The following is a 27933-nucleotide window of genomic DNA, read 5'->3' as shown; positions in this document are numbered from 1 at the left end:
CCCTAATCTATTAACTGTCTGTTGCTGCATAACAAATTACTTCAACACTTATCAGCTGAAAGCAACAAATTTGTATTTCTTTGACAGTATCCATGGTTCCGGAATCCATGTGTTCAAGGTCTGTCCTGAGGCTGCAGTCAAGCATTCAGTAAGGGCTGCAGTCTCAACTGAAGTTTTCTATGGTGAAGAGCCTATAGCCAAGACCACAGAAGCAGTGGTTGGCAGGTCTTGGTCCTCATCTATAGGGTTGCCTCATTACAAGGAAGCAGACTTGCACCAGGGTGAGAGAGAGGATGAGAGCATGCACCTGCTGGGTACAGAAGCCACAGTCTTGTTAATACCTTGGCAGTCCATCACTTCTGCAATACTAGTTATTAAAAGCAGGTCACTTACATGGCTAAAACAAGAAACATAAAATGAAAGTATGGGCATATGTAATACTATACTTGAAAAATTATTCACCTTTTGGAGATATAGATCAAGTGATAGAGTGCCTGTCTAGCAAACACAGGGTCCTCAGAGCCACCAGAATTACCAAAACAAACAAACAAAAACCTTTTAAGCTAGACTGTTTTTGGTAGCTTATAAATTGTACTAATATTTGCCTTCTCTGTGGGATTTTGTGTGTGTGTGTGTGTGTGTGTGTGTGTGTGTGTGTGTGTGTGTACGTGTGCGCCCATGCGTGCATGTGCGCATGCATGTGCACATAGCAGCCAGTACTGAGGCCTGAAGTCAGGGCTTAAGTATTATCCCTTAGCTGTTTTTGCTCAAGGTAAGCACTCTACCACTTGAGCCACAGCTCCACTTCTGGCTTTTTGTGGCTCTGAACTAAAATCTTCAGATCTCAGCCTCCTGAGTTACAAGTGTGAGCCACCAGTGCCTGTCTTCTATGGGAAATTATTTCTCAAATAATTTCTTAAAAGTCTTAAGTAGGAAAGACAATGATAGTGTAACATTGCCAGAGTTAATAAGGTGTATGGCTTCTGGTTACAGGATGCCCTACCTATGGCAGACATATCTAATTTGATGTGGTTTCCTTGCTATTATATGTCTCTATTGTGGTGAACTGACCTGAGACCTTTCTATTTAGAAACCCTAAGGTCTTCTGTCACCAGGGATCATCATTCATTTTGCTCACTTTACTGTCCTTTACCTACTTATGAATCATGAGTGTTCTGCTATAGTAATTGAAGTGGGGAAAAGAAAAACTGGGAGAATGTTCTACAGTTGGGAAGAAGACAGAAGTGAGTCTGCAGTACCAAAGGGTTGGTCATATGCTAGTTACTTTGTCTTTAGGGATTGATGACAGTCTGCCCCTTTCATTTTCATAGATTTTTAAGTGTTAATACGACCTTAAAGTCTTAATTTCAGGAAAACAACCTTTGATGCATAAAAATATGTCTAAGGACAATCATAGCTTATAGTGACAAAAATTTGCCATAATAATATAAACTTTTGCCATTGGAATTATAAATCTTTTCAGTTAAAACATTTATGGCAGTGTATGTGAACTTTGAATGTCTTGAGATAGAGGGTATTAAGCAAATTGGTTTTTCAGCTGATTTCATTAGAACATTGGACTTTAATTCAGCCTTTTAATGTTTGAGCTGTGACAAAAGTGAAGGAAAAAACCCTATTAAGTAAATTGCAACTAATGTGATCATTTGAATGACTAATGGAAGATTTGTATTCTTAAAGTGAGTCACTAGGTACAGAACACACTCAAAGTTGAGGGATCACACAAAGGCGGAAGTTGAGGAGGTGATCATGCGGGCCATCTTCTAGGCTATCTACCCCACCAACACATCCCTTTGCCTTTGAATGATCTCTAATTTTAGCTCTGTCATTAGTTTCATGAAAATAAAGGCAAATGAGAAATCCTCCAACATAAGATAGAGCTTGTAGAGAATGGCATAAAATTTAAATTAGGAGAAATTAGGCCAAAATTATTTTTTAAAATGAAAATACTAACTCTAAAGAATAATGTGGAGACTACTTACATCTCTAAAAAAGGGTAACATAACAGTTATGGTGTGAAAACTTAAAAGATATTGTTATAGCCAGATGCCAGTGACTACATCTATAATCCTAGCTACTCAGAAGACTGAGGATTGAAGTTCAAAGCCAGTCTGAGCAGGAAAGTCTGTGATATTCTTACCTCCAGTTAATTGGCAAAATCCAGAAGTTGAGCTTTAGTTCAAGTGATTGAGCAAAAAAGCTAAGGGTCAATACCCAGCCCCTTAGTTCAAGCCCCAGTACTGGCATACACATAAGAAACAATATTCCTATAGAATAATTTTTTATGCATAGGCAATTTGCAAACATGAACACAGGAGGAAGAGAAAAGCATTAAGTTCTACAAAGCCAATAGCACACATGCTCAGATGGCATGTGCAAGGGTATCTGTGTTCTGGGGAACCAAGGTTGGGCTGGTGGGTGGAGTGGTGAGGAAACTGGGCATTTTGGTTGGCTCCTGTCAGTTCTTCTGCCTCTGGTTTCACCAACAGTCATTTATTGCTGCCATTCCTAGAACTCCCACTAGTGTGATGGGCCATCATCTGACAGTCACCAGATTTTGTGCACATTCGCACAAGGCCATTGGTACCCCTTCTCTCGAGAAGTCACACATAGCCTTGTGCTCCAGTGTAGCCATCAAGGAGGAGATTGAGTGGGTGGAATATTTGTAAGCCACACAATAACAATTATTAACACTAGTAGTAGCAGCATATGACTTACAGCAAAATAAGAATAGGGCAAATAAGATATATCAAGCACGTGTGTGACAGATGGCATTCAAAGTACATTCTGTGTCTTCAATCTGTCTAAAATGTAGTATTTCCTGACAACCTGTGAGATAAATATTATCATCATCTCTATTTCCTAGAAGAGGAGAGTGAGCACAGGGCGGTGGAGTCCCCGCAGCCGCTGTTGGAGGTGTCTCCTTGTCTGTTCATTTCAAGGCCACTCTACCCCTGAGTTGGTCCTGCCCATCTTGTCTTCACACACTCTGCCCAGAGTACACATTCTACATTGAGAGCTCTACCTCAATGAATGCACATATCTATTGTTAGACTTATATGTCCTCTAGGCTACCCTTCCTTTCTTCTGCCTTCCTTGCTGGGTCAGACCGAGATCCCTCCCTTTGGTCAAAGATTTGTGTAGGTAATATGGAGCACTTCTACATGGTCTCAGCTCCTTTACCACATCCTGATGCAGCCTTCAAGTTCTTGTAACATTACATTGTATGTATGTATGTATGTATGTATGTATGTATCTATCTATCTATCTATCTATCTATATCTACCTATCTATTTTTGTACTGGTATTGGAGTTTGAACTCAGGGTCTCAGGTTCTCCCCTTGGCTTTTTTACCCAAGACTGGTACTCTACCACTTGAGCCACAGCTCCATTTAAGGCTTTTTGCTGGGTACTTGGAAATAATAACCTCAAGGACAATTCTGCCTGGGCTGGCTTTGAACTTTTATCCTTACATCTCAGCCTCCTAAGTAGTTAGGATTACTGGTGTGAGCTGGGGTCTCGCAGCTACACTGTATTTCCTTTCTGTTCTTGTCTCCTGCCGTCTCTCCCTCCCTTTCCCCCTTCCTGTTTTTCTGGTGCAGGAGATAGGACCCAGGGCCTCAGACCCAGTAGCCAGCACTCTTACCACTGAACCACACCCCCAGCCCTACATTGTATTTCTATACTGTTTTATTCCCCCAAGGAGTCTGACGTGGTTAAGACCCAGAACACATCAAGCTAAAAACTAAGTGAAAAACTGAGAGTGAGACAATGCAGGAAAAGAAAGCTTGTTCTCCCCTCCCAGGGCCCAGAGGGTGCTTTCCCCCCATCCAGCTCTCTCGTGCAGGCCATCCAAAGCCAGAGAACATTACAACCCCAGGACTTTTTCCCCCAATGGCCTCTGAGGGGACAGTGGGCAGAAACAATTCTTCCTCCTGGGTCTATTAGGGAATAAATGAGGTAAAATGCAAATATCCCTGAGTATTTATATAAACCAGCAGGAATTAGTAGGGCTGTGATAGCAAAATGTTGGGAGTAGAAATAGGGGGAAGAGCAGAATGCCGTTCAGCTATGACTCACAGGCCGTCAGTAGAGCCTGAGAACGGAGCATCCCCAGCCCTAGAGCTGGCTCTGCCCACTCCTCATTCTCTCCCCTACACCCAGCACCCAGCGCCTCACCTTCCACAATGTCCTGACCTTACCCTTATGCAACAGGTGGTACTGCATCAGCCAAAAGCTGAGTCCACGTCCTCTCTGGGATTCTGACTTTCCATATTGAAGTGTGTCTGCCTGCATGTGCACGAGTGTGTGTGTGTGTGTGTGTGTGTGTGTGTGTGTGTTCTCTTAGCAAGCATTTAATGAGCACTCAGTATGCAGAGGCTGCGCTCAACAGAGGAGAATAAAATCTATTCCTGCTGTTAGAGGGCTCACAGCCTAGAGGGGCTAATCTAGAAAGAAACTTGGTACAGCAAGAATTGTGATAAGTACTAAGCCCTGGGTACTGGAGGAACCCACAGGAGGGGCGACAGGAACAGTCCTGGGGGAGGAAACCCTAACCCCTACGCTTTTAAGGATGTGCCTATAATCCTAGCTCCTCAGGAGGCTGGGATCTGAGGATTGCAGCCCGGCAAGAAAGTCCTTGTGAGGTTTTTATCTCCAATTAAGGACTCTAAAACCAGAAGTGGAGCTGTGACTCTTAAGTGGTAGGGCCCTGAGTTCAAGCCCCACAGCTGACACATACCAACAAACAAAGAATGCACTGGAGTTCACAAGTGGACTATCCAGCCAGATGAGCAGGAAAGGCATTTCAGGCAGGGAGACCAAGGGATTAGGAGGGCAGCAAGGAAAGAGCCTGTCCCTGCATGGCAGGCCTTCATGGACAGATTAAAAGGTGCTCCATGAGTAACTGAAGTGGCTCTGACTTTCTGCCATAGGCACTGGGAAGTCACTGGAGAGCTGGAAGGGTGGTGTGTGTTCCACTCATGTAGAATTTCTCACAGGCCATAGCCTATGGCACTTAACTGTGTCCTTTTCTGGTAGTCCCTGGGTGGATTCAGGGTAGGGAGGGTGGCCAGGGCTCCCAGTGGGGTCCACTCTGGCCAGCTGCTCCTAACCCTGGATCATGATCTTTGCTGTTCCACTGCAGGGAAACACAGGTGTGCTCCTGGGCATGCTGCTGGTGTCTTCTGTCATCCTCGTGGCCCTCGTCACTGTGCTGTCTGGCATCGGCCTCACGCAGCATGGCGGCGTGGGCAGTGGCGGCGTCTATTCCGTGATCTCCTCAGTTCTCGGCGGGCAGATGGGAGGCACCATTGGGCTGCTCTATGTGTTTGGACAGGTGAGCCCACAGCACCTGTTGCTGTGCCCCCAGCCTCTCTTCCCTTTCTTCCTTACCTGGCTCAAGGTATGATGGCCTCACTATAAAGATGAGTGGGGAAGCAAGCGGAGCCTAGCCACAGCCCTGAGCCCTTCGTCCAAAACAACTGTGCTCCACTTGGCCTGCCTCAGGGATCCCTGAGGTGACCAGCTCCATTCCTGCTGTCTTTCTAGAGCCCAGGTAGCAGCCAACTGGCCTGGGCCACAGTCCCTCATGCCCTGAGAGGAGGGCATTGTCCCTGTGTCCAAGGACTGTCCTGGAAGTAGGCCTTGCCCACCAGAGCTAACTTACACACACCTGAGGGCTTACTGTGGGGCTTGGTAGCGAGGCCAAAAGTCCTTGTGTGTGGCATGTGCACCAGTCCTGGGGCTTGAACTCAGGGCCTAGGCACTATCCCTGAGCTTTGCTTGCTCAAGGCTAGTGCTCTACCACTAGAACCACAGCTCTGCTTCTGGCTTTTAGGTGGTTAATTGGAGATAAGAGTCTCATGGACCTGCCCAGACTGGCTTTGAACCTCAATCCTGAGATCTCAGCCTTCTGAGTAGGTAGGATTATAGGTGTGAGCCTCTAGTGCCCGACTTCATCACCCTTAAATAGAGCTTTCCTAGGGCTGGAGATGGAGCTCCATGAGAGAGTTTGCCCTACATGCTCTGAGGCCTGGGTCCATCCCCAGTACTACAAGAAAACAAAAGCACCTGCCTTATTTTGGAGAAAGATCTTTAAGTATATCCCTAATCTAAGAACCTGAAACCTACATCATATTTTGGGGCCCCAAAAGTTCTGATTCTGGAGCCAGGTGTAGGTGTCAAATGCTTTTAATCTCAGCACTTGGGAGTTCAAGGCAGAAGGATCTCCAATTCAAGCCAGCCTAGGCCTTCACAGCAACAAAAAACCTACCCAGCAAATAAATAAAAATTTCAGGTGAAAAGATGTGCCCCACACTTTCATTTCTATTTCCAAATATTAGATATTTAAGATATTAATAATAATCTACAAAGAAATGGGAAATCTGGTTTCCTGCAAGCTCCCTTCTCTGGCTTTGGGCTCCCTGTTTTGCTTTTTTGTTTTATTCTTATTTTTATTGAAAAGGTGATAGGCAGGGGGTTAAAGTTATGTAAGTAAGGTAATAAGTACATTTGTTTTTAATCATTATTACCCCATCCCTCATTTTCTCCCACTTACCTCTCCCTATTCCCCTACCCCTCGAGTTGTAAGGCTTATATCCAACATAGTGCTGAGTGAGTATCCGTGTTGCATTGGTTCATCCTTTGTCCTGTTGTTTCTGTGATTCCCTTTCCCTTCCACAGATTGGATAAACTTATATACAAGACAAAGGCTACAGAAAACTAAAACAGAAAAAAATGAAATAACTGCATACAGGACATAATAAGAGTCTCTTGTTTCCAATGCTTGGAGTTCATGTTGATATACTTCATTATATATGGCTTTGTGCACTAAGCAATTGGGTTGTTGGAATCCCCTCTTAAGAATATCAGTGACATTTCTAGTTCTTAAAAATGAAAGAAATCATGCAAGCTCTTTTCTTTGGGTCTGGCTTACTTCACTTAATATAATTTTTTCCAAGTCTTTCCATTTCCTTACAAATAGCCTCTTCAACGAATGGTGTTGGCAGAATTGGCTAAGCACGTATAGAAAACTAAATTTAAATCCTTATATACTACCCTGCACCAGAATCAACTCCAAATGGATCAAAGACCTTGAGGTAAAAGCAGATGCCTTGAAATTATTACAAGAAGAAATTGGAGAAACACTAGGGCTCCTTGGCACAGGTAGAAACTTTCTTAATTAAGACCCAGAAACACAACAATTTCCCATGTGTTTTTATTTAGACTTAGATTTTGTTTGTGAAGATGGCAGGCAGAGCAGCCCAAAGGCCTCTCCTGCCTCTTGAGCATCCCTTCCTCTTCCTCCATGAGTTTTTCTTCTCGCTACCACTGACAGCTTTCAGTTGGATGTGGCAAGCATTCTCCCCTCCAAGATACAGCCAGGCAGCCAAGTGCAGGTGGCTCACACCTGTAATCCTAGCTACTCAGGAGGCTGAGATCTGAAGATGATGACTCAAAGCCTGTTTGGGCAGGAAAGCCTGTGAGACTTATTTCCCATTAACAATCAGAAGTGATAGATTGCCAGCCCGAATGAAAAAGCTAAAAGACCATGCCCAAGCCCCCAAGTTCAAGCCCCAGTACTCACCCCCCACCCCCCTCCACATGCTTACTCCCTCTGAAACAGCCAAGCAGAAACTGGGGCTGAAGGAAGATGCAGTGGGAAGGCCAGGTTCAACCCTTCTCTGTTTCCCAAGTGCCTGCTGTGTGTGTTTTGTGTGCACAGGTTTTGCCCACAGGCTCCTGATGCTTCTCTGTCTTGCCCACATTTTCCACTTGGATTGGTGGGCAGTGTGTTGCAGGAGCCATGTACATCACCGGCTTTGCTGAATCCATCTCCGACCTGCTGGGTCTCAGAAATATCGGGGCAGTGCAAGGAATTTCAGTTGCAGTACTTCTGGCCTTGCTGGGGATCAACCTAGCAGGTGTCAAATGGATAATCCGCCTCCAGCTTCTGCTGCTGTTCCTGCTGGCTGTGTCCACACTGGACTTTGTAGTGGGCTCTTTCACACACCTGGACCCAAGTAAGCCTTTTGAAGTTCAGTATATGAGCTATGGCCCATAGATCTGCACTAGTTTATAATATTTAAAGGAGTGGATTGGCAGAGTTCCCTTCCCTGACCTACCATTCAGGTGGGCCATTCCTGATCAGGTGAGTATGATGACTCACTGTGGCTTTAAGGGCCCAAAGCCCTCTGCACCCCTACATTTCCACCCTGGACATTTCCATACTTCTTTTGCTTGTCTTTCCATTTAAAATACAACCCAGAGACTGGAGATGTATTTCAATAGGGTAGAGCCCTTGCCTAGCATGCAGAAAACCTGAAGTTCAGTCCTAGTACTGCAAAAATAATAAAGTAACTTCTTTTCTAATTCTTGTTTCCCTGCCCCATCCTCTTCCTTCTTAAAAAACTTAAACTTGTAATTCTAGTTACTTGGGAAGCTCGATCAAAGGATCATAGTTTGAAACCAGCCTGGATTCTTGACAAATTCTTATCTTCAATTAATCAGCAAGAAGCTAGGCTGGAGGTATGGCTCAAGTGGTAGAACACCAGCAGTGAGCAAAACTGAGTGAGCATGTTGATTCTGGTACCAGCACAAATACAATAATAAGAATACTAGCAAAATTAATAAATACTACAAAGCCCAGAAATTTTATGTAAAACAATCGCCTCCTAAAAAGATGAGATTCATACGTGACTAGGAGACTAGGAAATAAATATGAGGTCAGAGAAGAAAAATAGACTTTCTGTTTGGGTGGGGTGGATTTGATATAAGTATAACAAATGTTGAGTGTATTTTGATTACTTGTATTTATAATTTTCTGTAGTCAATTATTTCTCAAAAAGAAAATATAAATCCTGTGACAAGGCTTTAAGGATAAAAGACACCATCTGGTTTTTTACTTTATTGTGTCTGTGTAATGGAGCCATCACCATCTACTGGAGCCCTGGTATCCTTGGGTAGGCCAGGCCAACCCTCCATCCTTCCACTCTGTGTGAGCACCTCTCACCAAAATTGTCGCAGTTTTATAGCTTTCTGGTTTGTCATCCAAGGTGTCTTTGCATCTCTCCTGAGGCCAGAGCTGTTCCTAGGATGTTGTGGAAAAGAGAAAACTGCCTGATGGTTCCCATTTCAGGAACTCTGTCTTGATATGGCAGTGGTGTGTGGGCATCAGCACTAGAATACAGACCAGGAAAGGGAGATGGGGCTGGCAGCTGTGTTTAAGAAAATTTGCTTCCTGGGCTGGGAAGGTGGCTCAGTGGTAGAGCGCTTGCCTTGCATGCATGAGGCCCTGGGTTCGATTCCCCAGCACCACATAAGCCAAAAGAAAAAAAAAAGTGGCGCCTTGAGCTGAAGAGCTGAGGGACAGCGCCCAGGCCCAGAGTTCAGGCCCCACAACGGACCCCCCCAAAAAAAAAGAAAATAAGAAAATCTGCTTCCTGGGCAGCCATGATGTACGTGGTGTTGTCCTTAGACTTTCACATGACTTATCTTACTGCACTCTTACCATCACTGCTTGAGATAAGAGCGATTTGTCCACTTTACAGATGAAGAAACAGAGGCTCAAAGATGCTATCATTTGTGAAAATTTATAGCAGAACTGAGATTTGTAACTAATGTTTGACTTAACAGTTGAGCAGCTGAGCTATTTCCCAAAGTGGGAAGCAGGCCTGGTTTATTTTTTGGTGAGTCTTTTTGTAATAGCAACTCTGCTTCTCCACTTCCAGGATGCCTCGGATATGTGCTCTTGGCGTGTATGTTGGTATTGACAAATTGAACTCAGGGCCTCATATTCTCATTCACTATTTTTACTAACAGCAGACATTGCTGCTTGAACCATGCCTCTAGCTCAGCATTTTACTAGTTAATTGGAGATGGTATCTTTCAGACTTTTCTGCTCAAGCTGGCTTTGAATTATGATCTTGCAGGACTCAGCCTCCTAAGTAGGTAGGATTACATGTGTGAACCACTAGCACCTGGCTTTGCACACTCTTGTCGATTATAATCATGTTGGCTGCAGACAGTCAGAAGTCAGTTGATGCACACTAATCTGGCTGCTTTCTTATATGTTATAATTATTTTGTTGGAAAATTGTGATTGCTCTGAATTCCCTGAATGTCCTCTACCCTCTGGCATTCCAGACCTGCACCAAGAGTCCCCTGACTGTGACATGATCGTATACTTAAAGCAAAGTCTTGTACTGAAGGCATCTCCAAGACCCCTCCAGCTCTAAGGGCCATGGTATATCTACATGGATTCCATGTAGGGTTCTAGCTCTTTGAAGCATTTCCATTGGAGAGAAAGGGTGGGATGTGTGTGCATCCAGCCCTGGGCCTTAGATTTAGGGCCTGGGCACTGTCACTGAGCTTTTGTGCTCAAGATTAGTGCTCTACCACTTGAACCATAGCTCTATTTCTGCTTTTTTTTTTGTAGTTCATTGGAGATAAGAGTCTTATGGACTTTCCTGCCTAAGCTGGCTTTGAACTCAGATCTAAGCCACATGAGTAGCTAGATTTACAAGCATTGAGCTACTGGAAGCTGGCTGAAAGGATTTTTTTGTTTTTGTTTTTTTAACCTGGTCTTGTACCATCCTGCAGAGACCCTATACTAAGTGAGACTTACCGGTTTTGGGCTGGGCTGCCAAGGCTGCCAAGCAATCAGTGAAGGAGAAACAGAGTCTCTTCTGGTCCTCAATTCCTGGGTACTCTCCCTTCTGTCCACATAGTCCCTGAAAGTTAAATGCAAGTTGACACTGCTGGCCCTTTGAAGCCTTCCTAGACTCAGGTGTTTTCTTCTAGTTGACTAGAACTGTTCTTGGCTGGTCTTCCAAGTGACTCCAAATGTCCCCCTTACCTTCTGGTCAGTATATTAGCAAGGTATAGTGTGAGCCAACATTTACTTTCGCTACTTTTGCATAGCAACAGGCCCTTCTAGAATCTGTATTTGGTATCACGGATGCTTTATATGCTCTGTTTCCCTTTTGGTTAAAACTTCAAACTGAAACCAGACCATAAACCTTCAGAATGAATTTAGCAGAGTGATCTGAAGTACTTGAAAGAAAAAACCAAACAGATATGTTTATATACATAGACACTTGAGAAAAGACTGGAAGGAACTTCATCTAAGGTTTAACAGTGTTTGTCAGTTGAGATTATATGCATCTGTATTACTTTACTTCTACTTTTCCCTTCAATTGATTAGTGTTACTGTTTAAAAATTAATAATAATAGGCATTTTTAGAACAGTTGAGCAGATGGTTCTTTTTCTTCCTGCCACAGCTTCTCTTACTGTGAAAATGGTGCAGAACGCTTGTGATAAATGATGACCCAATACCACCGCCTTATTAACTAAGGCCCACAGTTCGGGCTCATGCTTGGCATTGTACATGCTGTTTGTGTTGACAGGGAAATCACATTCTGAATCCACCATCACCACATTGTACAGAATGCCCTAAAGAAAACCCCCACCCAAAACCTGTGCTCCATTGAGTCAACCCCACCCCTGCAAACACCTGGCAAATGCTCCTCCTCTCTGTCTGCAGAGCTTTCTGTCTTTTCCCGTGTCCTCTAGCTGGAATTATATCATCCGTAGCCTTCTCAGACCTGCCTCTCTCACCAGTAAATACACACTTAGGATTCCTTTGTGTCCTCTTTTGGCTTGGTAGCTCATTTCTTCTTCTTTTTCTTTTTTTTAATCACGAAATTATATATTCAATCGTCTAGCTAGTCTTGGTGGTATACACCTAGATTCCCAGCCCTTGGGAGGCTGAGGCAGGAGGATTGCAAGTTGAAGGCCATGGTGCCTGAGCTACATAGTGAGATCTTGTCTAAAAATAAACAAGACAGGGCTGGGAAGGTGGCTCAGTGGTAGAGCGCTTGCCTTGCATGCATGAGACCCTGGGTTTGATTCCTCAGCACCACCTAAGCAGAAAAAGCCAGAAGTGGCGCTGTGGCTCAAGTGGTAAAGCGCTAGCCTTGAGCTGAAGAGCTGAGGGACAGCACCCAGGCCCAGAGTTCAGGCCCCACAACTGACCAAAAAAAAAAAGCAAGACAAAACAAACAAAAATGAAATATTCTGTTGTCTGAGAGTGTGTACCATCTATTAGAAGACATCTTGCTGACTTCTAGTTTGGACCAATTATGAGTAAATGTGTTGCAAACATCCTTGCTCAGCTCGTGGGGGAGCATGGATTTTAGCTCATTTGGGTAAATACCTTAGAGTATGACTGCTGGACCACATGGAAAGACTGTTCACCTTTGAAAGAAGCTGTCTTCCAAAGCCGCCTTCCTCCAGTCACGGGGATGACAGGTATGTGGTGGTGTGCCTAGCCATTCCTTGAGATAGAGTCTTGAGAACGTTTTGTGCCTAGGCTAGCCTTGAACTTCAGTTTCTTTAGCTTTGACTCCTAAATAGCTAGGATGATAGGCTTAGGCTACCATGTCTGGCTCTTTATTTGTATTTTAAGAGCAAAAAACCCACAAAGCATATTTTTGTGTTAACAAAAAATCCTGAAATCTGTAAAAAGCAGAAAATTTCTCCCGTCACTCCATTCTCCAACTCCTAAAACCTCACCTTTAAAGGAAATGGATCCGACGAGGAGTTCTCAAGATGGCGACGGGGCAGTAGGGAAACGCCACAGCTCTCTCCAACCAAAAAGAGAGTTCGAGTTCCAACCTTTAATCTCCCCAAGAGACCGACAACAACAAAAAGACGAACACTCAGAGAAAAACCAGAGGTGGAAAATAACAAAAAAAGAAAGAGAGGAAAAGAAGAATTTCAGAACAGAGAAGAGCGAAGACCCCTCCCCCAACCTTTACTGGCCGCGCGGCAGTGCGCCAAGCCGCTGGCCAGCCGGCCCGGCAGGGGCTGCCGGAGCCACAGAGACACAGGGGGCTGCTTGCAGATCACCAGGTACCGGATTGCAGAACAGCAGATCGCCAGGAACAGAGAAACCTACCAGCCGGGAGTCTCCAGGAGGATCCCACCCCACCCATCACTCTCCACCGGAGCGGAGAGGCTCCATCCCGCCAAAGCCGCCCGGCACCAGCAGCGCCACAAAGGGACCTGTCGCCTGTCGCGATCGCAACGACCCGGCGGGGGGCCGCCCAACCCAGCCCGCAACCACCCCAACTGAACTCGGACTGCAACAACAACTGACGGACTGCAACAACAACTGACGACCTACAGGGTGAGTACCCATCAGGGGACAGGGAATCCATCAAGGGAGACCAGAGCTGGAGGGAATCCCCAGACCCTGACCTAGACTCCCTACCCCAACACCCGGACCACAGGACCCACTAAAACTGGGAACTGTTCGAGAGCCCCACCAGCCGGTGGAGCACACTCTGCTGGCCAGGCCAGAGCAAGAGCGCCCCGGGAAGGGAGCTTAAATGCTCAAGCCAGGAACAGTGCCCCTGGGTCAAGACTACCAACAGTAGAAGAAATTTGAACCGTGTCCTCCAGGCTGCATAACCAAGGTGGTATACACATTAGCACAGGCCTAACGAGCGCGCTCCAGGCTGGGGCCGGAACCAGGCCAGGGGACCGGCGCCTGAACAAAGCAAAAAGGGTCAGAAGTGGGGCTGTGGCTCAAATGGTAGGGTGCCAGCCCTGAGCTGAAGAGCTGAGGGACAGCACCCAAACCTAGAGTTCAAGCCCACAACCAGCCCAAAACAAACAAAAACACATCAGGAGCCCATAGCAGACTCCAGTATTTGGGAGAGTGCATCCAGAGCATCTGATCTTCCCAAGAGCACCCGCAGGAGCAAACACAAGCAGTCTAGGCTGCTCAACCCTTCCAAAGGCGGGAATTGCTACAGCAGAGAGCTGAGAATCCTAAGTGAATAGCAGCTGGAAATAGGCTCCCAACAGAATCCAGATCAGACACAGACTCTCTCTACCAATAGAGAATCAGCAACCAAGCAAAGACAGACACACCAAAACAAGATTGAAGAGCAGTCTCCTGAACCCCCATGCGAAAATCACAGAGAAAAATCACAAGGTTTACCACTACCCAGGACAGCAAGCTCACCTCAAAAGCCAGCAGCCACGCAGGGGAGAGCCCCAGTGGGAGCAAAGCAGGAATGGAAGACAAAAACTACATCCAAGGGTTGCTGGAGGCAATGACTCAAGAAATAAAGCGAGAAATGGATCAGAAATTGAAAGAGCACAAGGATGAACTATCAAAAGATATACAGGATATCAAACAAAAATTGGATGCAAAAATAGAAGCTGCACAAACCTCAGTAAGAAGTGAGATAAACGCCAAATTAGAGGTAATGCATACTGATATCACCTCATTGAGAGGTGAGATCAGTACTCTGAGAACCAACATTGAATCCATAAAGGGATCCATTTCCATCATGCAAACCACAATAGAAGCCACGGTCAACAGAGTGAATGAAATGGAAGGTAGAGTGTCAGATACAGAAGACAGAATACACCAACTGGACCAAAAAGTGACAGATATGGAAAAATCACTCAAATTAAACCAAAGGGAAATTCAAGAGCAAGCAGATAATGCTAAAAAATTTAACCTTCGCATAATCGGAGTGGACGAAGGTGAGGAATTCCAGAGCAAGGGAATGCAACACCTATTTAACAAGATAGTCAATGAAAATTTTCCCCACCTCAAAAACGACCATCTTAACTACATCACAAAAGCTTATCGAACACCCAACAAGCAAGATCCCAGGAGAAACACTTCTAGGCACATAATAGTAACAATGATGGATCTGAATAATAAGGAAACAATCCTGCATGCAGCAAAAATGAAGAAGGAGCTATACTACAACGGGAAAAAAATTAGAATCACTGCAGATCTCTCCACACAAACAATGAATGCAAGAAAAGCCTGGGAAAGCACCATACGAGCCCTGAGAGCCAATAACTGCCAACCCAGACTGATATACCCGGCAAAGCTAGCATTCACATTCGATGGAGAACTGAAAACTTTTAATAGCAAAGAAAAACTAAATGAATACATAAACATTAAGCCAGCATTACAAAGAATTCTAAGAGGGGGGACACAACCTGAAGAAAGCAACCAGGAACTGGGACCTGCCCCAAACAGGCATTACTCAAAGTCTAACTGAGCAAGCACAGGAGGAAAGGAAAGAAGAAAAACTTAGGAAAACGGAATGGCAGGGACAACAATGCATCTCTCTATACTTTCTCTTAATATAAATGGGCTGAATTCGCCAATTAAAAGAAAACGAACTGAGGACTGGATCAGAAAACAAGACCCATCCATCTGTTGCCTTCAGGAGACCCACCTCTCAGCCAAACATACAAACAAACTCAGAGTGAAGGGGTGGAAAAGGATCTACCAATCAAATTCCCCCAATAAGAAAGCAGGTGTAGCTATCCTGATATCTGACAAAATAAACTTTTCATTAAAATCAGTACAGAAAGACAAGGACGGACATTACATATTAATAAAGGGAACAATCCAAGAGGAGGATATAACCATCATCAACTTATATGCCCCAAATATCGGTGCACCCAGATATGTTAAACAAATGCTCTCAAACTTACAGAATAAAATAGATCCCAATACGATAATACTAGGAGACTTTAACACGCCACTCTCACCAAAGGACAGGTCTACCAACCAGAGGATTGGCAAAGAAGCTACCGAATTAAGTGAGGCCATACTTCAAGCGGAATTAACTGACATCTACCGAGTATTTCACCCTAAAACAACACAGTACACATTCTTCTCAGCAGCTCATGGAACTTTCTCCAAAATAGACCATATCATAGTTCATTCAAGGAACTTAAGCAAATACAAAGGGATCGACATAATCCCCTGTATCCTATCTGACCACAGTGGAATCAAGCTAGCTCTCAATAACAAAGCATACCGCAGAAATTTCTCTAATACATGGAAATTGAACAGCACACTCCTTAACAAGGCCTGGGTAACAGAAGAGATCAGAGAAGAAATAAAGCATTTCCTAGAACTCAATGAAAATGAAAACACCTCACAAAGAAACTTGTGGGACACAGCAAAAGCAGTCCTGAGGGGCAAATTTATTGCCCTCAGTGCCCACATCAAGAGAATGGAGACAGACCAAGTAAATAATCTCATGTTGCAACTAAAACAGCTAGAAAAACAAGAAAAAATGGGACCTAAAGCTACTAGACGAAGCCAGATAACCAAATTGAGAGCAGAGATTAACCAATTAGAAAATCAGAAAACCATAACCAAAATAAACCAAACAAAAAGCTGGTTCTTTGAAAAAATAAACAAAATTGATGGCCCGTTGGCAAGATTAATTAAAAAAAGAAGAGAGGAAACCCATATTAATAGGATTAGGGATGCCACGGGAAACATCACAACACGTACCCAAGATATCCAAACAATTCTAACAGACTACTTTCAAAAGCTATACTCTCTAAAGGAAGAAAATCTGGCGGAAATGGATGCATTTTTAGAGAAATACAAGTTACCCAAACTGAGCAAAGAAGAAGTTAACCAATTAAATAAGCCAATATCCTATAATGAGATACAGGAAGCTATCAAAAGTCTTCCAACAAAAAAAAAGCCCAGGACCAGATGGATTCACAGCAGAATTCTATAAGACCTTTAAAGAAGAACTAATACCCATACTCCTCAAGCTCTTCAGAGAAACAGAGAAGGAGGGAGCTATCCCAAACTCATTCTACGAAGCCAATATCACACTCATCCCCAAACCAGGCAAAGACCCAACCAAAAAGGAGAATTACAGGCCAATCTCCTTGATGAACACAGATGCAAAGATCCTTAACAAGATTCTAGCTAACAGAATCCAGAAACACATAAAAAAAATAATACACTATGATCAGGTAGGCTTCATCCCAGAGACACAGGGATGGTTTAACATACGTAAGTCAATAAATGTAATCCAGCATATCAACAGAGCCAAGGTCAAGAATCACATGATTATCGCCACAGATGCAGAAAAGGCCTTTGATAAAATTCAACATTCATTCATGCTAAAAGCTCTGGAGAAAATAGGAATAGAAGGAACATTTCTAAAAACAATAAAAGCCATTTATGACAGACCAATAGCCAATATTATACTTAATGGGGAAAAGCTACAACCAATCCTCCTAAAAACAGGAACAAGGCAAGGATGTCCACTGTCTCCACTCCTCTTCAACATAGTCCTAGAACCCTTAGCCAGGGCAATAAGGCAAGAAAAAGACATTAAAGGGATCCGCATAGGGAAAGAAGAAGTGAAACTATCCCTTTTTGCAGACGACATGATACTATACCTCCACGATCCCAAAAACTCCATCCCCAAACTTTTAGAAATCATAAGTCACTTCGGCAAAATAGCAGGATACAAAATAAACCCACAAAAATCAGTTGCCTTCCTATACACTGATAACGCACAGGAAGAGAGGGAAATAAAGGGAGCAACCCCATTCACAATAACCTCCCAAAAAATAAAATATTTAGGAATTAACCTAACCAAAGATGTAAAAGAACTATTTAATGAGAACTATAAAAAGTTAAAGAAAGAAATTGCAGAAGACACTAGGAAATGGAAAGACCTCCCATGCTCCTGGATAGGCCGACTTAATATAGTAAAGATGGTGATACTTCCAAAATTAATATACAAATTCAATGCAATTCCTATTAAAATCCCAATGACGTACATCACTGAAATACAGAAAACAGTCCAAAAATTTATATGGAACAACAAAAGACCTAGAATAGCCAAAACAATTCTAGGGGATAAAGACAATATGGGAGGGCTATCCATGCCGAACTTCAAACTCTACTACAGAGCTATAATCACAAAGACAGCATGGTACTGGCACAAAAACAGACCCGAAGACCAATGGAACAGAATAGAAGATCCAGATATAAATCCACAGGCCTACAGCCAGCTGATATTCGACAAAGGAGCCAAAGACATACAATGGAAGAAACACAGCCTCTTCAACCGCTGGTGCTGGGAAAACTGGGCAGCCACATGCAGAAAACTAAAAGTGGACCCCAGCCTATCACCATGCACCAACATCAACTCAAAATGGATTAAAGACCTTAACATTAAACCTGAATCTCTGAAACTACTGCAGGACAGAGTAGGAGAGACACTTGAACTAATAGGCACAGGAAGGAACTTCCTGAACAGAGTCCCAGGGTCACAACAAGTTGGAGAGAGACTCGACAAATGGGACTACCTTAAAATAAAAAGCTTCTGCACAGCTAAATCTATCGCAACTAAGCTAGAAAGACAACCAACTAATTGGGAAAAAATATTTACCAGCAATATATCAGACAAGGGGTTAACATCCTGTATATACAGGGAACTCAAGAAACTAATCCCTCCCAAACCTAACAAACCAATTACTAAATGGGCAAGGGAACTAAAGAGGGACTTCTCAAATGAAGAAATAAAAATGGCAAAGAAACACATGAGGAAATGTTCATCATCCCTGGTGGTGAAGGAAATGCAAATAAAGACAACCCTGAGATACCACCTTACCCCAGTCAGAATGTCCCACATCCACAAATCAGCCAACGACAAATGCTGGAGGGGATGTGGAGAAAGAGGAACCCTATTACACTGCTGGTGGGAATGTACACTTATACAACCACTTTGGAAAGCAGTCTGGAGGGTCCTTAGAAAGCTAAAGATTGACCTCCCTTACGACCCAGTCATACCACTTCTAGGCATCTACCCTGAACAACAGGAACCAATATACAAGGACACGTGCACCTCCATGTTTATTGCAGCACTGTTCGCAATAGCTAGGATATGGAAACAACCTAGGTGCCCCACCACAGATGAATGGATCCAAAAATTGTGGTATCTATACACAATGGAATATTATGCAGCCATTAGAAATGACAAAATAATGGCATTTGCAGGGAAATGGATGGAGCTAGAAGGAATCATGTTGAGCGAGGTAAGCCAAGAACGAAGAGACAAACGGTACATGGTCTCCCTCATAAGTGGATGCTAAATCCAAAAGGTTAGTGATACGACAAAACTAACAGGACTTAAGAAACAAAGAACTCCCGCTCATCTGGTTGAACCACTACTAAATATCCTCATGCTGCTGATCACAAATATGGTATATAACATGTGAACACTGTTATATATTACAGACTGTGGTAGACAATTTGCTCCAGGGAAGTTAGAATGAACTTGTGACTTTGAAATTATGTAATCATTTAATCACAATCAAAAAAAAAAAAAAAAAAAAGAACCTCGGGGAAGGGAGGGAGGGAGGGGATGGTAGGGGGAAAACAATGGAGGGGGTAACAATGTTCAAGAGGAAGTGTACTCATAACCTCACTCATGTAACTGTGACCCTCTGTATAGTAGCTTTACAATAAAAAAAAAAAAAAAAAAAAAGAAAATGAACTTTACAACTTGGGGGGGGGGGAGGGAGGAGTTGGGGAGGTTGGGAGGGAAGGGATTGTAGGGGAAAAACAATGCTTGATAAGAAATATACTCATTACTCATGTAATGAGTATATGTAACTATATCCCTTGTAACTATAACTCATGTAACTATAACCCTTCTGTACAGTATTTTTACAATAAAAATATATATAGAAAAAGAAAAAAAAAAAAATAAAGGAAATGGATCCATAAATTTTTTGTTTTGTTTTTGTTTATGGTCATGGGGCTTGAACTTTGTGCCAGGGCACTGTCGCTGAGCTCTTTTGTTCAATGTTGGTGCTCTACCACTTTGAGCACTTCCAGTTTCCTGTGGCTAATTGAAATAAGAGTCTCACAGACTTTCCTGCCCAGGCTGGCTTTGAACCACGATCCTCAAATCTCAACCTCCTAAGTAGATAGGATTACTGGGGTACAACACCAGCATCTAGCTAATCCATAGCGTTTGCAGTTAATTTCCTACCTGTACATGTACAGGTGCAGGCACATGAACATATAAGACATAGCTTTTTGTAAAAATATACTTAAGTTGTACATTGTCTGCTCCCAACACAGGCATCTTTAATTGTCAATCCATTTAGGATTCACTTAGTCTTTTCCACATCCTGTATAGCATTCTGTACTGCAGATTTAAGAATGCCTTATGTTTAAAGACTGTTCTATTAGTGGATATTGAACATTTTCCAGTGTCTGACTATAACAGATATGGTTGTTGTGACTATCCTGTATAAAAGTTGGAGCTTGTTTCTGCAGCATCAAGTCTTATAAATAGAATTCACAGGACCAAAGATCAAGCACATTTGAAATTTTGTTAGGTTCTGCCAAATTGCTTTCCAGTAAGATTGTTCCATCCTGAACTCCCACAAACAACAGATAAGAGCTATTGATTCCTAAACTGGGTGTTGACGGCTTATAACCCTAACTACGCAGGAGCCTGAGATCCAAGGATTACAATTCATATCCAGCCTGAGCAGGAAAGTCTGTGAGACTCTTATTGTCAATTAATCAACAAAAGGCCAGAAGTATGGCTTAATTTCCTACGTACATTTACAGGTGCAGGCACATGAACACATAAGACATAGCTCTTTCTAAAAATATACTTAAGTTGTACATTGTCTACTCCCAACACAGGCATCTTTAATTGTCAATACATTTAAGATTCACTTATTCATACTTGAGCCATACCAGGCGGTATGGCTCAAGTGATAGAGCACCAGCCTTGAGACACAGCACTTACTTAGACCCTGAGGTCAAGCCCTTGTACTAGAAAAGAAAAAAAGTTATTGATTCTTCATTTCTTGGAAAATATTGGGAAGGTTTAATCTTTTAAATTTCTGCCAGTGGGTAAAAAAAATTTCTTTTAATTTGCTTTTCTTAAATAATGAGGCTTTTTTTCATATTTTATTATAATTTGCATTACAATTTTGGTCTTTGAATTATCTACATAATCTTTATCTAATTTTTCCTGAGGCTATCTTATTCTTTAATGATTAACAGACCCTCTTCTGTCTTAGTAATGATTCCAACATAAAACGAATATTTAGCTTGTATTAGTGTTAGCCACTTGCTATACATATTGAAATGTTTTTCACAATGTCATTTGTCCTTGTAAAATTAATTTTATAATCTTGGCACCAGTGACTCATACCTGTAATTCTAGCTACTCGAGACTGAGATTCTGATGATCTAGGTTAATGTTTTTAGCCTGAACTATTCTAGGTTCAAGAGATACCATTTCTAAAATAGCCAGCAAAATCTGGGTGGGAGACTTGGCTTATGTGGTAGAGTGTCAGCAGAGCAAGTATGAGGTATGAATTCAAACCCGATACTGGCGAAAACAAACAAACAAAAAACCTGCTATGACTTTGGGACTTAGGACAACAGAAATGCTTTCTCTTGCCATTCTGTGGTGGAAGATTGAAATCAGAAGTGTTGGCAGGTCCACTCTGCTGAAAGACCCTAGAGGAGAATTCTTCCTGGCTTCTTCCTGCTTCTTGTGGCCCCAGATGCTTTAGTGTGGCTTGTCACTGCAGTACTCCAGTCTCTGCTTCTGTCTTTGTTGTTGTTGTTGTTGAGCACCTTGGCACTGCACATAGGTCTGCTCACCTTCATAGGTCCTTGAATTGGAGGTGTGGATATATCTTTTGAAGTCACCATTCTACCCACTCAATTCCATATATAAAAAAAAAATTGGGGGCTGGGAAGGTGGCTCAGTGGTAGAGCGCTTGCCTTGCATGCCTGAGGCCCTGGGTTCGATTCCTCAGCACCACATAAGAAAAAAGAAAAAAGCCGGAAGTGGTGCTGTGGCTCAAGTGTAGAGCACTAGCCTTGAGCTGAAGAGCTGAGGGACAGCGCCCAGGCCCAGAGTTCAGGCCCCATGACCGGACCCAAAAAAAAAAAAATTTGCTCCATTTTCCAATGTAGGTACCATTTGAAAATGGTCCATAGAGCTTTCCACTACTTCCTAGTATTTCTACAGTGCTCCCTGAGTTAGGTACTTAGTGAGGCCTGTCATTGGCCTGTTTTTCCTACATGGAGGATCCCCATGTCTGAGTTGTAGCTACCAAGCAGTGTTGGCCTGCCCTGTGCCTGGGGTCATAGCTGTGGACTCCCACACATCCTCTTCTGCCTGTGACAGATAGGTCTCCTGGGGGCTGGGAATGTGGCCCAGTGGTAGAGTGCTTGCCTAGCATGCATGAAGCCTGGGGTTCAATTCCTTAGTACCAACTACACAGAAAAAGCCAGAAGTGGCACTGTGGCTCAAGAGTGCTAGCCTTGAGCTAAAGAGCTCCAGGACAGCACCCAAGCCCAGAGTTTAGGCCCCATGACCACCACCACCACCAACAACAAAAATCCCCTGCCCTGCTTCTCCCCCTCCCCCAACTTTTTATTTCCTGGGGCTTGAACTCAGGGCCTCCTGCGCTTGCTCGGCTTTTTTGCTCAAGGCAGCTGGTACTCTACCACTTGATCCACAGCTCTACTTCTGGCCTTTTAAAGAATTATTTTTATTTGAAAATGCTAAAATCAGAGGGGTTGCAGTTACATAAGCCAGGCAAGGAGTTTATTTCCTTTTGAACAATGCCATCCCTTCCTTCCCTCTCTCCCAGTTTTCCTCTCCTATCCCACCTACAAGTTATATCTAGTTCATGTTCAACATAGTGTCCACTGAGCATCACTGCTGCGTTTGTTCGCCCTTGTTCCACCATTTCTGTGCCTCCCTTACCCTCTCAAAGACATATAGACAAACAAGACTGAGTAATGGGACATAAGAGTCTCATGGACTGGGGCTGGGAAGGTGGCTCAGTGGTAGAGCGCTTGCCTTACATGCATGAGGCCCTGGGTTCGAATCCTCAGCACCACATAAGCAAAAAGAAAAAAGCCGGAAGTGGCGCTGTGGCTCAAGTGGTAGAGCGCTAGCCTTGAGCTGAAGAGCTGAGGGACAGCGCCCAGGCCCAGAGTTCAGGCCCCATGACTGGAACCCCTCCTCCCCCCCAAAAAAAGTCTCACGGACTTTTTTGCCCAACTGACTTCAAACCTTGATCCTCAGATCTCAGCCTCCTTAGAATTACAAGTGTGAGTCATCAGTGCCTGACTGAAATGTCACTTTTCTATCTTTGCCTGTGAGTGGCAGGAGAAGTCATTTTCCTTCATTCCTAGCATTCAGTGCATCAGGAACTCGGTGCTATTCTGATTCCTGGTCTTGGCAGATAACTTTCTCTTCCTCTTAAGTGTGAGTTCTTCCCTTTACCAGGCTGTTTGAAAATCAGAGTGAAAATTTCTATTCTTTACTCTGGATATTTTCAGTCTGGGGTTTTCAATTATTTCTTTGATAATTTCCTCTCTTTTGTTTATTGTGTGTTTTTGAGGTTTTTTATTTTTTTGTTTTGGGGTCTCATGTAGCACAGACCTTGAACACACAGTCCTCCTACCTCAGCCTCCCAAGTAGCTGAGATTACAGGTGTGTATCACCGTGTCCATCCCATACTTGTTCTTTCTATTGCTCCCCCTCTATTTCTCCATTATGTTGTGATCTAGGCTTGGAGACCCCTAACAGGCTGAGCGGATGGAGGCCTTGATCTTGGATTTTTCAGCCTCCAAAACTGTGAGCTAAATAAACTCTTTCCTTTTTTTTTTTTTTTTTGCTAGTCCTGGGGCTTGAACTCATGGCCTGGGTGCTGTCCCTGAGCTTCTTTGTGCCCAAGGCTAGCACTCTACCTCTTGAGCCACAGCACCACTTCTGGCTATTTTTGAGTACTTTATTAGAGATAAGAGTCTCACAGGGACTTTTCTGCTCAGGCTGGATTTGAACCATGATCCTCAGATCTCAGCCTCCTGAGTAGCTAGGATTATAGGCATGAGCCACCAGTGCCTGGCACCTCTTTACTTTTTAAATATCCAACCTCAGGTATTTTGTTATAGCAAAATAAAGTGGACTAACATGGTCAATTTCTATAGGTCCTTCCTCTGATTCAGTACATATTTTCCAGGGGAGAACTTTCCCATTTTCTTCCAGGAACTCATCTGGCTGATACGATTCTGAAATTAGCAGGGGTTGAGGGTGAGGAGAAGCTGGGGAGCCTCACAATTGGGGTAGAGACTTTTTATTCAGTCGTTATCTGGTATATTCTCTCTTCTATTATGTCCTGTCTCAAGCTCTCTCTGCATGTCATCCTCTCTGTCTCTTGTTTATTTTTTCCCCAAGGTTCCCATAACCATGGATTTTTTTTTTCATCACCCCTATTTCCACATCTCCCAGCTCCTTGCCCTGCAGGCTAGCAGCATGGGCTCCTCTTCCTTTCTTTCACCTTCTGTTCTATCTTCCAAAATAAGCATTGTGACAGAAGATTCTGCAGACCCAGAGCTGCACTACTGTGAGAAGCTATGCAGCATGATAGTTTAAAGGAGACACTTTCAAGCATGTTTAGCTTAACACTCTGAAAATGTCTGTTTCTCTTCTTGGCTCATATATATTTTTTCATTTATGTAAGATGAGTGTCATGCCAAAATGATCTTATTGCTACGAAAGTCAGGCGACTATAAGGAACACATTTAGCAAACAAAGTGACATGTGACTCTCCGTGTTTTGCATTTGAAGTTGTGCATCTTGGAGCACAATCCTTCGGTTCTCTAGGAAGGTGAGTCCCTGGCCCCCGGCCCTGTGCCCTCCATCCCACAGCTGGGTCTGAGCCTCTGCTCTACCGTGAAGCTCTGCGGGACAACTCCTGAAGGTGAGGGAGGGACTGGTGCTTGGGAGCTATAAAAAGGGCAAAACAATCAAGCCTGCCTCTCCCCTCTAGCCAAGGTTCCTCTTCATCTTCAAATCGAGGACCTTGGCTCACTTCTGATACTTGACTCTTTTTGTACCATTGACCATGTATGCTGATTGCTAATCGTCTTTTCTATTTCTTTTTTCTTTTTTTTTCTTCAATCAGGATCTTGCTAGTCTGGCCTTGAACTCATGATCCTCCTGCCTTAACTTTCCAAGTGCTGGGATTACACATGTACACCACCATGACCAGCTTCTTCCTGTTTCTTTGGTGACACTGACTGTGTCAGCTCTCTTTCTGTTCATCCTATCCCTCTTGGGGGACAGGCTCAGCCCCATGCTGTCCGTGCACCTCTTGTGCTCTCCTGCACAGAGAGAGCTTCCCACTTTCTCTGCCACCTTGGTTTTTCTGCCTCCCCAGCTTCCTCAAACTTGGCTCCCATATTGCCAACTTTTTCAAATCTCTGGTTGGGTAGCTGGATACCATCTTGAATTAAAGACCAGTAAATTCCATTACCCTTTACGTGACCTCTTCTTTACTCCCTCTACAAAAGAAAATAAAACCAATGATCAAATAATTCATTTAGCAATTTTTTTTTTGGTCAGTGATAGGGCTTGAACTCAGGGCCTGGACACTGTCCCTGAGATTTTGTGTTCAAGGCTAGCACTAGCTCTGTCATTTTGAGCCACAGCTATACTTCCAGTTTCCTGGTGGTTCATTGGAGATAAGAATCTCACACACTTTTCTTGCTGGCTTTGAGCTATGATCCTCAGATCTCAGCCTCCTGAGTAGCTAGGATTACAGATGTGAGCCACCCATGCCTGGCTATGAGTATTTTTTATTGTTATTATAAAGATGATGTATTAAGGGGTTGCAGTTTCATTAGTTAGTTTTGTATTTCTTTTTGGACAATGTCACCCCTCCTTTTGCTCTCTCCCAGTTTTCCCTTGGGAAAAATACCTTTTATTTCTCCATCAATCTTAGACCCTCCTCTCCAATTCTGTCAGTGCTACAGTTGATCAAAAGTGCCTTCGCCACTCCTCCTTTTTCTCCTCCTCCTCTTCCTCTTCCTCCTCCTCCTTCTCCTCCTTTTCCTCCTCCTCTTTTTCTTCATTGTTGACCAGCTGTGAGGATGCACAGTGGGTCAGGCCCCTGGGATATTAGTGAGGGCATTTGTCACTCTGATTCCTTGTTAAAACCTTTTTGAATGTAATGATGAAATATTTCAAATATAAAGGACAGATACTCACTTATTCACCACCCAAATTTAGTGGATAATATTTTGCTGATTTTACTTCAGAGCTGTATTAAAATTTTTTTAAGGCAAGCCCCACTTTCCCCCTTCCCATTCCAGTGCTCTCTGCCACCCTTCTGCATTTCTGTTTTTTGTTTTTTTTTTCCACATGCAGGTGGCCACAAGCAATCTCTCCTATTGTTTCAGGCTTGAAAATTGAATCATCCATAACATTTAATCACGTGCATGGATTCTAGATAAGATATTCAATGGGAAATGAATCAATGAGTTTGCAATTTGTGTTTTTCACCCAATAGATTTTAGATATATTCATGTTACTGTATTTCACTCACTCACTTAAACTGCCCAGCCAGTCATGAGAGACCCAGATAAGGATAGGTGCTGGGACAGCTGTTTGCATGGGACACTTGGGGCTCCTCTGGAGGGTTCTTCACACAGCTGGAGAGTCATGGTGAGGAAGGCATCCTTGGCAAAGATCTGAGAGCCCTGGGATGAGAGGGGAAAGGGAAGGCTCAGAGGCCCTGGAGACAGCTCAGGAGAGAGACCTCATCTACCACTTTATGTTGGGGCAGTGGGAAATACCACATCACACTTGTACTTCAGAAAGGTTGCTCTGGCCCCAGCATGGGAAATAGCTTGGGAGAAGGATGGAGAAAGGAGACTGTTGAGGTCATCTGGGAGAGCCTACATGATGTTACCCAGTGGGTGGGAGAAGGGTGGTAGGTTAAAGAGAGCTGAGATGGGGGGGCCTTTGAGTGGGAGGGGGCATCTCAGAGAAAAGACAGGGCTGATGTTTGGCTGGTTGCCTGTGGCCTCCAGCTCTGGGATAGATACGGCAGCTGCCACAGGGGTGGAGATGGTGATGTATTGCGACTGTGAGCAAGGTGACGTAGGTAGCTAGACAGGCAGCTAGGCCTGGAGCTGAGTGTGGTCAGCGGTAGAATAAAGTCTTATGAAGCAGTGAGGTGGGATGAAATTGCCTGGAGAGAGTCTACTGGTTCTGAAGAGGTGAAAACCATATTAAGATGGAATTTTAATTCCCAGAAGGGAAAGAGGGAAGAACAGAGGGAGAGAGGGAGGGAGAGAGGAAGACAAAGGTGATGGGAAGAGCATCCATGTGTGTGGTGTTCTGGGGATTGAACCCAGGGCTTTGTGCATGCCAGGCAAAGTGCTATGCCACTGAGCCATATTCCTAACCTGAAGAGGTGTTTTCTACTGTCCTTTATTTTCTATAAATTCCTTCAAAATTCCATGCATACATACTGGCTAAGTGGGAGAGTGAGAAAATAAGAAAAGCTCTGCCCCCCTAAGCACCACCACAGAATCTGCTCGGTGGCCCCTGGGTGCAGGATGTAATGAACACATAGACGCCATGGCCACCCCTTACAATTGAAGTCAGCCAGCATGGAGACTAAGGAGGACGAGGCCTGAGTGTTTTTGAATGCACAGTGCCTGTTCATAAGACACTCCCAAAATAATGCCTACAAGATTTGAACCCCCTAAGAGAAAGACTTGCAGACTGCATGGTCTTTTCTGCCTCATCCCCTTCTCTGGACTCTGCCTCTTTCAGGTGACTACAGTGGCTGAAGCTCTGGGCAGCATCTTGTTCCTCTTTGCCTGCCGCGGTGGGTGGCCAACTCCTCTGGGCCTTGTGGGAAGAGCGTCCCAGGCTGTCCTTGGGTCCTTGGGTCCTGCCCAGCCTTGCAGTGCTCAACATGGCCTCTGTGTGGAGTCACAGTTCTGACAGTTTGTTGTGTGTCCTGTGCTGGCTGGAGAGCCTTGACCAGGGCAGCTGGCTCTGTCCTGCCCCACAGAGGACCGGGGAGGAAACTCAGACTCCCTTGTGTGGAACGGTTTGTGTATCAGGCACGTACATTTAATTTGTGGGCTGTGCAGGGTGAGGCTACATAGCAAAGATTTTCAAAGGTACCCTCAGGTGACCCCACAAACCATCCTATGACAGGGACAAGGCGGGGTTATTT

General features: G+C 43.9%; 1 protein-coding gene across 1 annotated transcript in view; it reads left to right on the top strand.

Moving 5' to 3' along the window:
• The window catches only part of Slc12a8 (solute carrier family 12 member 8), a 125026-nt gene that overhangs the window by 22745 nt on the left and 74348 nt on the right, over positions 1-27933 (top strand). The window contains exons 3-4 of the mRNA XM_042668725.1: positions 5165-5356; positions 7811-8042. Of these exons, the coding sequence (XP_042524659.1) occupies positions 5165-5356; positions 7811-8042 (424 nt within the window). The remainder of the gene's footprint in view (positions 1-5164; positions 5357-7810; positions 8043-27933) is intronic.

The sequence above is a fragment of the Dipodomys spectabilis genome, unplaced genomic scaffold, assembly GCF_019054845.1.
Source record: "Dipodomys spectabilis isolate Male_0828 unplaced genomic scaffold, ASM1905484v1 ptg000017l, whole genome shotgun sequence".
NCBI classification, from domain to species: Eukaryota; Metazoa; Chordata; class Mammalia; order Rodentia; family Heteromyidae; genus Dipodomys; species Dipodomys spectabilis.
This window is presented reverse-complemented; position numbering and strand designations above follow the sequence as displayed.